The 13,534-nt window shown below is 43.9% G+C and overlaps 1 protein-coding gene across 3 annotated transcripts in view; it reads left to right on the top strand.

The window, feature by feature from the left end:
• IRF2 (interferon regulatory factor 2) overlaps nucleotides 1-13,534 on the top strand; it is a 115,589-nt gene that overhangs the window by 87,056 nt on the left and 14,999 nt on the right. For all 3 annotated transcript variants that reach the window (XM_069744293.1, XM_069744294.1, XM_069744295.1), the window contains one exon: nucleotides 11,002-11,048. In XM_069744293.1, the coding sequence (XP_069600394.1) occupies nucleotides 11,002-11,048 (47 nt within the window). The remainder of the gene's footprint in view (nucleotides 1-11,001; nucleotides 11,049-13,534) is intronic.

The following is a 13,534-nucleotide window of genomic DNA, read 5'->3' as shown; positions in this document are numbered from 1 at the left end:
AAATTGATGCAGGTACATGTGTCTTTACAACAGTACAATAGAGAACATTTTATTATAGGACCAGTCTGCACTCTGAACGAAAATTATGGGTTCACTTGTGGCCCTCAATCCCCCTCCTTACGAGATAGAGTGGGAAAAGCATAGAGAGAATGACTGTCACGATCACTAAAATCCCCAGAAATAAATATAATCAATTTGTTTTACATTATTGGATTTTTCTAGGAAGCTAAAGGCTGCACAAGTGCGCCTTTGATATACCGTAACTTGGCTCTTGGTTGTCTTATAGTGCTTTATTCTTGTTACTTCCCCTTAAGGTTTATATGGGACCATTTGTAAAAAAAAATCATTTTCATATTCTCTTTTTCACTTCCTTTTATATGTAGAGTTCCTTCTCTAACATCTAGCTATGTAATCCTAATTCCTTAATTTGTAACAATGCCAACCACTTATTACATGCAAACAGAGAGGGCTTATATGGCATATTTCTTATAATCAGTCTTTAGGACTCTGTTCTTGATTGGACAGTTTAAAGGGAACATCTGATGTAAAAAAAATGCTGTTAATCTGCAGGTTATTGGCGTTCTGAAGCCGTATAGCCGCTGCACTGAAAGCCTGGCAGCCTTTATTTCTCCTGACAGCCTCTGGCTTTCAGCCATAGCGGTGCGGCCAGCGCAGCTTCAGTCAGCACTTAGGCTGGTTTCACACGTGCGTTTTAAAACGCAGCGTTTTAAACGCAAACGCATTTGTTGCAAAAACGCGTTTAAACGCAGCGTTTTTTAAGCGCAGCGTTTTTTAAGCGCATGCGTTTAAACGTGTTTTGACGCATTTAAACGCGTTTTTTCCTTCGTTTGCGTTTTTGAAACGCATGATGAGAAGTGTGTGACAGCTGCCAATCATCAAAATCAACTAGAAAACCCACCATAAACATAAATACTTAGGGTTAGGGTTAGGATCCCTAGAAACCCTAGGGATCCTAACCCAAACTCTAACCCTAGCCCTAGGGATCCTAACCCTAACACAAACCCTAACCCTAACCCTAGGGATCCTAACCCTAACACAAACCCTAACTCTAGGGATCCTAACCCTAACACAAACCCTAACCCTAACCCTAGGGATCCTAACCCTAACACAAACCCTAACTCTAGGGATCCTAACCCTAACACAAACCCTAACCCTAACCCTAGGGATCCTAACCCTAACACAAACCCTAACCCTAGGGATCCTAACCCTAACACAAACCCTAACCCTAGGGATCCTAACCCTAACACAAACCCTAACACAAACTCTAACCCAAACTGTAAAACAAACTCTAACACAAACTCTAGCACAAACCCTAACCCAAACTCTAACCCTAACCCTAGGGATCCTAACCCTAACACAAACCCTAACCCTAACACAAACTCTAACCCTAACCCAAACTCTAACCCAAACTGTAAAGCAAACTCTAACACAAACTCTAGCACAAACCCTAACTCAAACTCTAACCCTAACCCTAGGGATCCTAACCCTAACACAAACCCTAACCCTAACACAAACTCTAACCCTAACCCAAACTCTAACCCAAACTGTAAAGCAAACCCTAACCCAAACTCTAACCCTAACCCTAGGGATCCTAACCCTAACACAAACCCTAACCCTAACACAAACTCTAACCCAAACTGTAAAACAAACTCTAACACAAACTCTAGCACAAACCCTAACCCAAACTCTAACCCTAACCCTAGGGATCCTAACCCTAACACAAACCCTAACCCTAACACAAACTCTAACCCAAACTGTAAAACAAACTCTAACACAAACTCTAGCACAAACCCTAACCCAAACTCTAACCCTAACCCTAGGGATCCTAACCCTAACACAAACCCTAACCCTAACACAAACTCTAACCCTAACCCAAACTCTAACCCAAACTGTAAAGCAAACTCTAACACAAACTCTAGCACAAACCCTAACCCAAACTCTAACCCTAACCCTAGGGATCCTAACCCTAACACAAACCCTAACCCTAGGGATCCTAACCCTAACACAAACCCTAACCCTAACCCTAGGGATCCTAACCCTAACACAAACCCTAACCCTAGGGATCCTAACCCTAACACAAACCCTAACCCTAGGGATCCTAACACAAACCCTAACCCTAGGGATCCTAACCCTAACACGAACCCTAACCCTAGGGATCCTAACCCTAGGGATCCTAACCCTAACCCTAGGGATCCTAACCCTAACCCTAGGGATCCTAACCCTAACCCTAGGGATCCTAACCCTAACCCTAGGGATCCTAACCCTAACACAAACCCTAACCCTAGGGATCCTAACCCTAACACAAACCCTAACCCTAGGGATCCTAACCCTAACACAAACCCTAACCCTAGGGATCCTAACCCTAACACAAACCCTAACCCTAACCCTAGGGATCCTAACCCTAACACAAACCCTAACCCTAGGGATCCTAACCCTAACACAAACCCTAACCCTAACCCTAGGGATCCTAACCCTAACACAAACCCTAACCCTAGGGATCCTAACCCTAACACAAACCCTAACCCTAGGGATCCTAACCCTAAACACAAAACCTAACCCTAACACAAACTCTAACCCTAACCCAAACTCTAACCCAAACTGTAAAACAAACTCTAACACAAACTCTAGCACAAACCCTAACCCAAACTCTAACCCTAACCCTAGGGGTCCAAACCCTAACCCTAGGGATCTTAACCCTAACACAAACCCTAACCCTAGGGATCCTAACCCTAACACAAACCCTAACCCTAGGGATCCTAACCCTAACACAAACCCTAACCCTAACCCTAGGGATCCTAACCCTAACACAAACCCTAACCCTAGGGATCCTAACCCTAACACAAACCCTAACCCTAACACAAACTCTAACCCAAACTCTAACCCAAACTGTAAAGCAAACTCTAACACAAACTCTAGCACAAACCCTAACCCAAACTCTAACCCTAACCCTAGGGATCCTAACCCTAACACAAACCCTAACCCTAGGGATCCTAACCCTAACACAAACCCTAACCCTAACCCTAGGGATCCTAACCCTAACACAAACCCTAACCCTAGGGATCCTAACCCTAACACAAACCCTAACCCTAGGGATCCTAACACAAACCCTAACCCTAGGGATCCTAACCCTAACACGAACCCTAACCCTAGGGATCCTAACCCTAGGGATCCTAACCCTAACCCTAGGGATCCTAACCCTAACCCTAGGGATCCTAACCCTAACCCGAACCCTAGGGATCCTAACCCTAACCCTAGGGATCCTAACCCTAACACAAACTCTAACCCTAACACAAACCCTAACCCTAACCCTAGGGATCCTAACCCTAACACAAACCCTAACCCTAACCCTAGGGATCCTAACCCTAACACAAACTCTAACCCTAACACAAACCCTAACCCTAGGGATCCTAACCCTAACCCTAAAACACAAACTCTAACCATAGGGATCCTAACCCTAACACAAACCCTAACTCTAACCGTAACCCTAACCCTAAGGGATCCTAACCCTAAGGGTTAGGGTTAGGATCCCTAGGGTTAGGATCCCTAGGGTTAGGGCTAGGGTTAAGGCTACAGTTTGTGTTAGGGTTTGTGTTAGAGTTTGTGTTAGAGTTTGTGTTAGAGTTTGTGTTAGAGTTTGTGTTAGAGTTTGTGTTAGAGTTTGTGTTTTAGGGTTAGGGTTTGTGTTAGGATTAGGATCCCTAGGGTTAGGGTAGGGTTTGTGTTAGGGTTAGGATCCCTAGGGTTAGAGTTAGGGCTAGGGTTAGGGCTAGGGTTAGGGTTTGTGTTAGGGTTAGGATCCCTAGGGTTAGGGCTAGGGTTAGGGTTAGGATCCCTAGGGTTAGGGCTAGGGTTAGGATCCCTAGGGTTAGGGTTTGTGTTAGGGTTAGGATCCCTAGGGTTAGGGTTAGAGTTTGTGTTAGGGTTAGGGTTAGGATCCCTAGGGTTAGGGCTAGGGTTAGGGCTAGGGTTAGGGTTTGTGTTAGGGTTAGGATCCCTAGGGTTAGGGTTTGTGTTAGGGTTAGGACCCCTAGGGTTAGGGTTACAGTTTGTGTTAGAGTTTGTGTTAGAGTTTGTGTTTTAGGGTTAGGGTTGGGGGATGGCTTATAAGTGTGTATTCTTGTGTTTTTCTATAAAAACGCATGCAAACTCGTGCTTAAAAACGCATGCGTTTACATAGACATCAATGGGTTTTTTTACCACGAAAAAACGCATGCGTTTTTTTCGTGGCAAAAAAAACGCCGCTAAACGCCGCTAAAATTACTACATGTTGCATTTCTGCAACAAAACGCATGCAGTGAAAAAACGCATGCGTTGCAAAAACGCTTCAAAACGCATGCAAAAAAACGCATGCGTTTTTAATGTTAAGTATAGGGGAAAAAACGCATGCGTTTTTTTGCGTTTTTTACCGCAAAAACGCAAAAAAAAAACGCAAATGTGAAACCACCCTTAGTGAGTACATAGTGAGCGGCAGCTGTAACTGCGCCCCAGCACTGACTGACAGCCGCCTCAGTAGTGTCCCAGCACAGAGCCGGAGGCTACCAAGAGGAGTAGAGTTTATTTTCTCCATGTACACGTTCTCACTGTGGCAGCCGCACGGCTATTAACCTGTAGATTAACCCAATATCTGCAGATTAATAGCACTTTGAGACACGATGGGTTCCTTTTAAGTTAACAGAAAAAAGTAATGAAAATTAAAAGTGGTAAATATGATGCAGAAACGTACACGTAACATGAAAGTATAGAAGTGTATATAATGTTTGTATTTATGACATAAAAGATAACCTATAATTAGTGATGAGCGAGTATACGCGTTGCTCAGGTTTTCCTGAGCACCCTCGGGTGGTCTCCGAGTATTTGTGAGTGCTTGGAGATTTAGTTTTTGTTGACTCAGCTGCATGATTTACAGCTGCTAGCCAGCCTTAACCCCTTCCCGACCTTTGACGCATACGCTGCGTCATGAAAGTCGGTGCCATTCCGACCCATGACGCAGCATATGCGTCATGGAAAGATCGCGTCCCTGCAGGCCGGGTGAAAGGGTTAACTCCCATTTCACCCGATCTGCAGGGACAGGGGGAGTGGTAGTTTAGCCCAGGGGGGGTGGCTTCACCCCCTCGTGGCTACGATCGCTCTGATTGGCTGTTGAAAGTGAAACTGCCAATCAGAGCGATTTGTAATATTTCACCTAAAAAACTGGTGAAATATTACAATCCAGCCATGGCCGATGCTGCAATATCATCGGCCATGGCTGGAAACACTTATGTGCACCCACCCCACCCCTCCGATCGCCCCCCCAGCCCCCCGATCTGTGGTCCGCTCCCCTCTGTCCTGTGCTCCGCTCCCCCGTCCTCCTGTCCGCTTCCCCGTGCACCAATCACACCCCCTGTGCTGCAATCAAACCCCCCCGCACTCCGATCCCCCCCCCCGCACACAGCGACCCCCCCCCCCGTGCTCCGATCCACCCCCCCCGCACAGCGATCCCTCACCCCGTGCTCCAATCCTTCCCCGTGCTCCAATCCTCCCTCCCGTGTTCCGATCCACCCCCCCCATGCTCCGATCCACCACCCCCCGTGCTCCGACGCCCCCCCCGTGCCCTGATCTCCCCCCCTTATACTTACCTGGCCGCCCGAGGTCCGTCCGTCTTCTTTCCTGGGCGCCGCCATCTTCCAAAATGGCGGGCGCATGTGCAGTGCGCCCGCCGAATCTGCCGGCCGGCAGATTCGTTCCAGAGTGAATTTTGATCACTGAGATATATCCTATCTCAGTGATCAAAATAAAAAAAATAGTAAATGACCCCCCCCTTTGTCACCCCCATAGATAGGGACAATAAAAAAAATAAAGAATTTTTTTTTTTTTTCACTAAGGTTGGGGTAAGAACTAGGGTTAGGGTTAGGGGTAGGGTTAGGGGTAGGGTTAGGGTTAGGGGTAGGGTCAGGGGTAGGGGTAGGGGTAGGGTTAGGGCTAGGGTTAGGGTTAGGGGTAGGGTTAGGGTTAGGGTTTCGGTATGTGCACACGTATTCTGGTCCTATGCGGATTTTTCCGCAGATTTGAAAAATCCACAGTGCTAAACCGCTGCCGATTTATCGTGGATTTACCGCGGTTTTTCTGCGCATTTCACTGCGGTTTTACAACTGCGATTTTCTATTGGAGCAGTTCTAAAACCGCTGCGGAATCCGCAGAAAGAAGTGACATGCTGCGGAATGTAAACCGCTGCGTTTCCGTGCAGTTTTTCCGCAGCATGTGTACAGCGATTTTTGGTTCCCATAGGTTCACATTGAACTGTACACTCATGGGAAACTGCTGCGGATCCGCAGCGTTTTCCGCAGCGTGTGCACATACCTTTAGAATTAGGCTATGTGCACACGGTGCGGATTGGCCGCAGTGTTCCATCGGGTTTACAGTACCATGTAAACATATGGAAAACCAAATCCGCTGTGCCCATGGTGCAGAAAATACCGCGCGGGAACGCTGCGTTGTATTTTCCGCAGCATGCCAATTCTTTGTGCGGATTCCGCAGCGTTTTACACCTGTTCCTCAATAGGAATCCGCAGGTGAAATCCGCACAAAAAACACTGGAAATCCACGGTAAATCCACAGGTAAAACGCAGTGCCTTTTACCCGCGGATTTTTCAAAAATGATGCTGAAAAATCTCATACGAATCCGCAACGTTGGCACATAGCCTTAGAGTTGGGTTGGAATTAGGGTTGTGGTTAGGGTTAGGGGTGTGTTGGGGTTAGGGTTGTGGTTAGGGGTGTGTTGGGGTTAGGGTTGTGATTAGGGTTACGGCTACAGTTGGGATAAGGGTTAGGGGTGTGTTGGAGGTAGAATTGAGGGGTTTCCACTGTTTAGGCACTTCAGGGGGTCTCCAAACGCAACATGGCGCCACCATTGATTCCAGCCAATCTTGTATTCAAAAATTCAAATGGTGCTCCCTCACTTCCGAGCCCTGACGTGTGCCCAAACAGTGGTTTACCCCCACATATGGGGTACCAGCATACTCAGGACAAACTGCGCAACAATTACTGGGGTCCAATTTCTCCTGTTACCCTTGAGAAAATAAAAAATTGCTTGCTAAAACATCATTTTTGAGGAAAGAAAAATGATTTTTTATTTTCACGGCTCTGCGTTGTAAACGTCTGTGAAGCACTTGGGGGGTTCAAAGTGCTCACCACATATCTAGATAAGTTCCTTGGGGGGTCTAGTTTCCAAAATGGGGTCACTTGTGGGGGGTTTCTACTGTTTAGGCACACCAGGGGCTCTGCAAACGCAACGTGACGCCCGCAGACCATTCCATCAAAGTCTGCATTTCAAAAGTCACTACTTCCCTTCTGAGCCCCCACGTGTGCCCAAACAGTGGTTTACCCCCACACATGGGGCATCAGCGTACTCAGGAGAAACTGGACAACAACTTTTGTGGTCCAATTTCTCCTGTAACCCTTGGGAAAATAAAAAATTCTGGGCTAAAAAATTATTTTTGAGGAAAGAAAACGTATTTATTATTTTCACGGCTCTGCGTTATAAACTTCTGTAAAGCACTTGGGGGTTGAAAGTGCTCACCACACATCTAGATAAGTTCCTTTGGGGGTCTAGTTTCCAAAATGGGGTCACTTGTGGGGGGTTTCTACTGTTTAGGCACACCAGGGGCTCTGCAAACGCAATGTGACGCCCGCAGACCATTCCATCAAAGTCTGCATTTCAAAAGTCACTACTTCCCTTCTGAGCCCCCACGTGTGCCCAAACAGTGGTTTACCCCCACACATGGGGTATCAGCGTACTCAGGAGAAACTGGACAACAACTTTTGTGGTCCAATTTCTCCTGTAACCCTTGGGAAAATAAAAAATTCTGGGCTAAAAAATTATTTTTGAGGAAAGAAAACGTATTTATTATTTTCACTGCTCTGTGTTATGAACTTCTGTGAAGCACTTGGGGGTTCAAAGTGCTCACCTCACATCTAGATAAGTTCCTTTCGGGGTCTAGTTTCCAAAATGGGGTCACTTGTGGGGGGTTTCTACTGTTTAGCCACATCAGGGGCTCTGCAAACGCAACGTGACGCCCGCAGAGCATTCCATCAAAGTCTGCATTTCAAAACGTCACTACTTCACTTCCGAGCCCCAGCATGTGCCTAAACAGTGGTTTACCCCCACATATGGGGTATCAGCGTACTCAGGAGAAACTGGACAACAACTTTTGGGGTCAAATTTCTCCTGTTACCCTTGGGAAAATAAAAAATTGCGGGCTAAAATTCATTTTTGAGAAAATAATTTTTTTTTTTTATTTTCATGGCTCTGCGTTATAAACTTCTGTGAAGCACTTGAGGGTTCAAAGTGCTCACTACACATCTAGATTAGTTCCTTTGGGGGTCTAGTTTCCAAAATGGGGTAATTTGTGGGGGATCTCCAATGTTTAGGCACACAGGGGCTCTCCAAACGCGACATGGTGTCCGCTAATGATTGGAGATAATTTTCCATTTAAAAAGCCAAATGGCGTGCCTTCCCTTCTGAGCCCTGCCGTGCGCCCAAACAGTGGTTTACCCCCACATATGGGGTATCTGCATACTCAGGACAAACTGGACAACAACATTTGTGGTCCAATTTCTCCTATTACCATTGGCAAAATAGGAAATTCCAGGCTAAAAAATCATTTTTGAGAAAAGAAAAATTATTTTTTATTTTCATGGCTCTGCATTATAAACTTCTGTGAAGCACCTGGGGGTTTAAAGTGCTCAGTATGCATCTAGATAAGTTCCTTGGGGGGTCTAGTTTCCAAAATGGGGTCACTTGTGGGGGAGCTCCATTGCATAGGCACACAGGGGCTCTCCAAATGCGACATGGTGTCCGCTAACAATTGGAGCTAATTTTCCATTCAAAAAGTTAAAAGGCGCGCCTTCCCTTCCGAGCCCTGCCGTGTGCCCAAACAGTGGTTTACCCCCACATATGAGGTATCGGCGTACTCGGGAGAAATTGCTCAACAAATTTTAGGATCCATTTTATCCTATTGCCCATGTGAAAATGAAAAAATTGAGGCGAAAATAAATTTTTTGTGAAAAAAAAGTACTTTTTCATTTTTACGGATCAATTTGTGAAGCACCTGAGGGTTTAAAGTGCTCACTAGGCATCTAGATAAGTTCCTTGGGGGGTCCAGTTTCCAAAATGGGGTCACTTGTGGGGGAGCTCCAATGTTTAAGCACACAGGGTCTCTCCAAACGCGACATGGTGTCCGCTATCGATGGAGATAATTTTTCATTCAAAAAGTCAAATGGCGCTCCTTCCCTTCCGAGCCTTACCATGTGCCCAAACAGTGGTTTACCCCCACATGTGAAGTATCGGTGTACTCAGGAGAAATTGCCAAACAAATTTTAGGATCCATTTTATCCTGTTGTCCACGTGAAAATGAAAAAATTGAGGCTAAAAGAATTTTTTTGTGAAAAAAAAGTACTTTTTCATTTTTACGGATCAATTTGTGAAGCACCTGGGGGTTTAAAGGGCTCACTATGCATCTAGATAAGTTCCTTGGGGCGTCTAGTTTCCAAAATGGGGTCACTTGTGGGGGAGCTCCAATTTTTAGGCACACGGGGGCTCTCCAAATGTGACATGGTGTCCGCTAAAGAGTGCAGCCAATTTTTCATTCAAAAAGTCAAATGGCGCTCCTTCCCTTCCAAGCCCTGCCGTGCGCCCAAACAGTGGTTTACCCCCACATATGAGGTATCAGCGTACTCAGGACAAATTGGACAACAACGTACGTGGTTCAGTTTCTCCTTTTACCATTGGGAAAATAAAAAAATTGTTGCTGAAAAATCATTTTTGTGACTAAAAAGTTAAATGTTCATTTTTTCCTTCCATGTTGCTTCTGCTGCTGTGAAGCACCTGAAGGGTTAATAAACTTCTTGAATGTGGTTTTGTGCACCTTGAGGGGTGCAGTTTTTAGAATGGTGTCACTTTTGGGTATTTTCAGCCATATAGACCCCTCAAACTGACTTCAAATGTGAGGTGGTCCCTAAAAAAAATGGTTTTGTAAATTTCGTTGTAAAAATGAGAAATCGCTGGTCAAATTTTAACCCTTATAACTTCCTAGCAAAAAAAAATTTTGTTTCCAAAATTGTGCTGATGTAAAGTAGACATGTGGGAAATGTTATTTATTAACTATTTTGTGTCACATAACTCTCTGGTTTAACAGAATAAAAATTCAAAATGTGAAAATTGCGAAATTTTCAAAATTTTCGCCAAATTTCCGTTTTTATCACAAATAAACACAGAATTTATTGACCTAAATTTACCACTAACATGAAGCCCAATATGTCACGAAAAAACAATCTCAGAACCGCTAGGATCCATTGAAGCGTTCCTGAGTTATTACCTCATGAAGGGACACTGGTCAGAATTGCAAAAAACGGCAAGGTCTTTAAGGTCAAAATAGGCTGGGTCATGAAGGGGTTAATACATGTGGGGGTTGCCTGGTTGCTAGGGAATCACCACATGTATTCAAGCTATCCAGCATCTGCAAGTCATGCAGCTGAGGTGACGAAAACTGCAGTCACAAATACTCGGAGATCACCCAAGCTTGCTTGGGAAAACCCGAGCAATGAGTATACTCGCTCATCACTACCTATAATCTTTGCACTTATTTTTATATTGAATACACTGGTTTTATTCTTTTTGGCTGTATTTTTATTGTTCAAAGCCATATACAAAACACGTATTGATTCCAGGTTACCTTCTTCAGACAATGCATCTACATTATTAGAACAATCACAATTTTTGTCTGATAGGAACGGATTGTAAAAAACTGTAGAGTAACACCAGTGTTAGGAAGTACTATGCAAAAGCGTAAACTGTAATAATACAGGTAACACCAAAGTCTAATAAAATAAGTCTTATTGTTTGTCTATATAGTGTGTATCTGGATGGATCAATGGATGGATAGATAAATAGTGATACTATTACAAATATGAAATACTGAATTATTGTTTTCATTTTTGTTTTAGGAAAAAGAGCAAAAGCAGAAAAAGAAGAAAAATTAAAACAAGAGAAGGTTTGTATCTCCTTACTTTTCTAAAAGCTTCTTAAAAGATATGTCTAATAACATGGGTAGCATAAAAGCGGCACCAGTGACAGTATGGCAGAGGCATAACCACTGTGGTAGGGCCTGTGATGGTGAGCGGTCCTCCGACCCCAACATAAACTTCAGACGCACATCCAGTTGAAGCATATTGTGGCTGGTCCATGTGTGATAGTACACATTGTCCTGCCTGCACCTGACTGGGGGCACATTGCAGTGACATCATGCGCTCCTGTCACTTGCACTTTGAAGTTAGCTGGTGGCTTCAGAAAGGGACGGCGCACCGTGGGGGAGTGGATGGGAGGCGAGTAGGATGGTTTATTTTTTTTCTATACATTAAAGAACAGTGGCAGAACTGGTGACATATACCAGGATGGGGGATATATAGCAGGATGGGGCCCAGGTTAAGCCGTAAGTCGTATAACACGGACAAGTGTGTAGAGATAAAACATTGTATAGCACTTGGCCCAATATTATACTATGGGGCATCTCACATGTGCAATCATTTTCTCATGCCGATTCGTCATGCAAGAACGATCACAGCATGCTCAGATTGGCAGCGAGACTTGGCCCACTCGCGCCAATTGAAGTCTATGTGTGTGAACCATCGGACTGCACTCAGATGGCATCCCAGTGCACTTCGATAAATACAGAATCAGACCATGGAGGAGATGGAAAAATTACTTTCCTGTCTCCTCCACACCATGCGAGAGAATCGGAGCACAGTTTTATGACATTCAGCAGAGCTGGGGCCGTGTGTCATTAACATGTCCCATCGCTCTTGCATCGAATGCCATACACTAGTCTGTTTCCAGTCTAAGGAACATTCACCAGGATAAGGGACATATACAGTAGATGGTCAGAAGAAGAACACATTGGTGGGGGATGGACAAAATAGAGTATAAGGGATAAGTAGAAGACATGTACAGAGTATAAGGAAGTGTGGAGTAAAGCAGAGCACTGCAGTCTGGATATTATTCTTGGATTATTGACAGAAGTCCACAAGATATCATGTGTTTTGTGTAAGAAAGGAATTAGGGAAAGCTTATGACATAAGGAAGTATTGTCTGTCACAGAAACGTGACACGTGAATATCAACCTTGGTGTAATACTGGTTATACACATGGATACAATAAAATGGATGAATGAAACTTATTTAAAGATGAGGAGTTTCACTATTTTTCAGTGTGGAAGGTTTTATTATTTTTCATATAGGTTACATTTATGTAAAAAAATAAACATATTTATACACTTTTTGGGGCATTAACTAAAATCATCCCAACAGTCAGAACATTTTGTGTCTTGTCAACCATGAATGTTACATCTGTCTTTTCTGTAAAAATGGAAGTGAATAGCAATCCTGCCACATGACCACTTGTCTCTACATGAAGATGAGGTTTGTGTATCAGGAGTATTATTTTCACATTCCAATTGAAAATGAAAAAAGAGACACGGGTGTTTCAGTCTTACAATATATGCAAAAAACGTCTTGCAATGAGACTGTTTATAACAGGTGTCAGAAATTGACGTATGCCGAAAATGTTAAAAATGTCTGACATCACTTAATAATATTAACCTTGTTAGACCACCTTAAAAATTAGTTTCAAGCAGCATTTTGACTTTTAAGACTAATGACCATGGCAAAAAAAAGTATTTATGTACTCTATGTGGCCATATATGGATGGAGTCCTATTCACATTACAGACCTGTGGTCAACCCATAGTGCCTTTGTAATGCTTCTAGGAGAAGATGGCTCTATAATGTGGCTTGTATGTGTAAGGAGATGGACATATTGCCTTGTTCCTCCTTGATGACATCAGTGCTGTGTACAATGTAAAGAGTAATGTGTATAATGTCATGTGTTATTGTGCGGGTGATGTGTAATGTTAATTGTGGTGCATTGTAGTGTTCTGCACTGTACTGTTAGGAAGTGGAGTTCTTGTCCAGCAACAGACAGTGAGTAGGGTAAGACATCGTTAAGTTTTGGGACAAGCCCAGGAAGGGAGGGGCTGTGTAGCAGGATCAGAGAGGACTTCTTGGTAGAGACTCAGACAGGGCCTAGCTTGCAGCTAGAGCAGATGTTTGGTGGAGTGCTCAGCAAGGCTGCATGCAGTGGGTAAAATAAACAAATACCCAGCTGTAAATAAATAAGTAAAAGCAATAGTGCATATAAATAACAATAACCAATAATATGGGGTTTTCTTTTTTGTGTCTAATATTATCATACTGCTATTTTGTAAGTATATGCTAATGAAGGTACTTAGCGCACAATTTGGCCAATAAAAGGGAACCCACCATCCACGACAAGGCGTTCCTTTCTTGAATGGATCCCTAAGCCTATCAAATATATCTCACCCATTTAGGGTCCTATCAAAGAAAAGTTGCCTTATCATGGCTGGTGGTCTCTCATGAATTGGTCAATTTGTGCGCTAAGTATCTTAATTTTTTAAGCATAACAT

Source organism: Ranitomeya imitator, chromosome 1, assembly GCF_032444005.1.
Source record: "Ranitomeya imitator isolate aRanImi1 chromosome 1, aRanImi1.pri, whole genome shotgun sequence".
Taxonomy (NCBI): Eukaryota; Metazoa; Chordata; class Amphibia; order Anura; family Dendrobatidae; genus Ranitomeya; species Ranitomeya imitator.
Note: the sequence above shows the minus strand (reverse complement) of the source record. Positions and strands in the feature narration are given on the sequence as shown.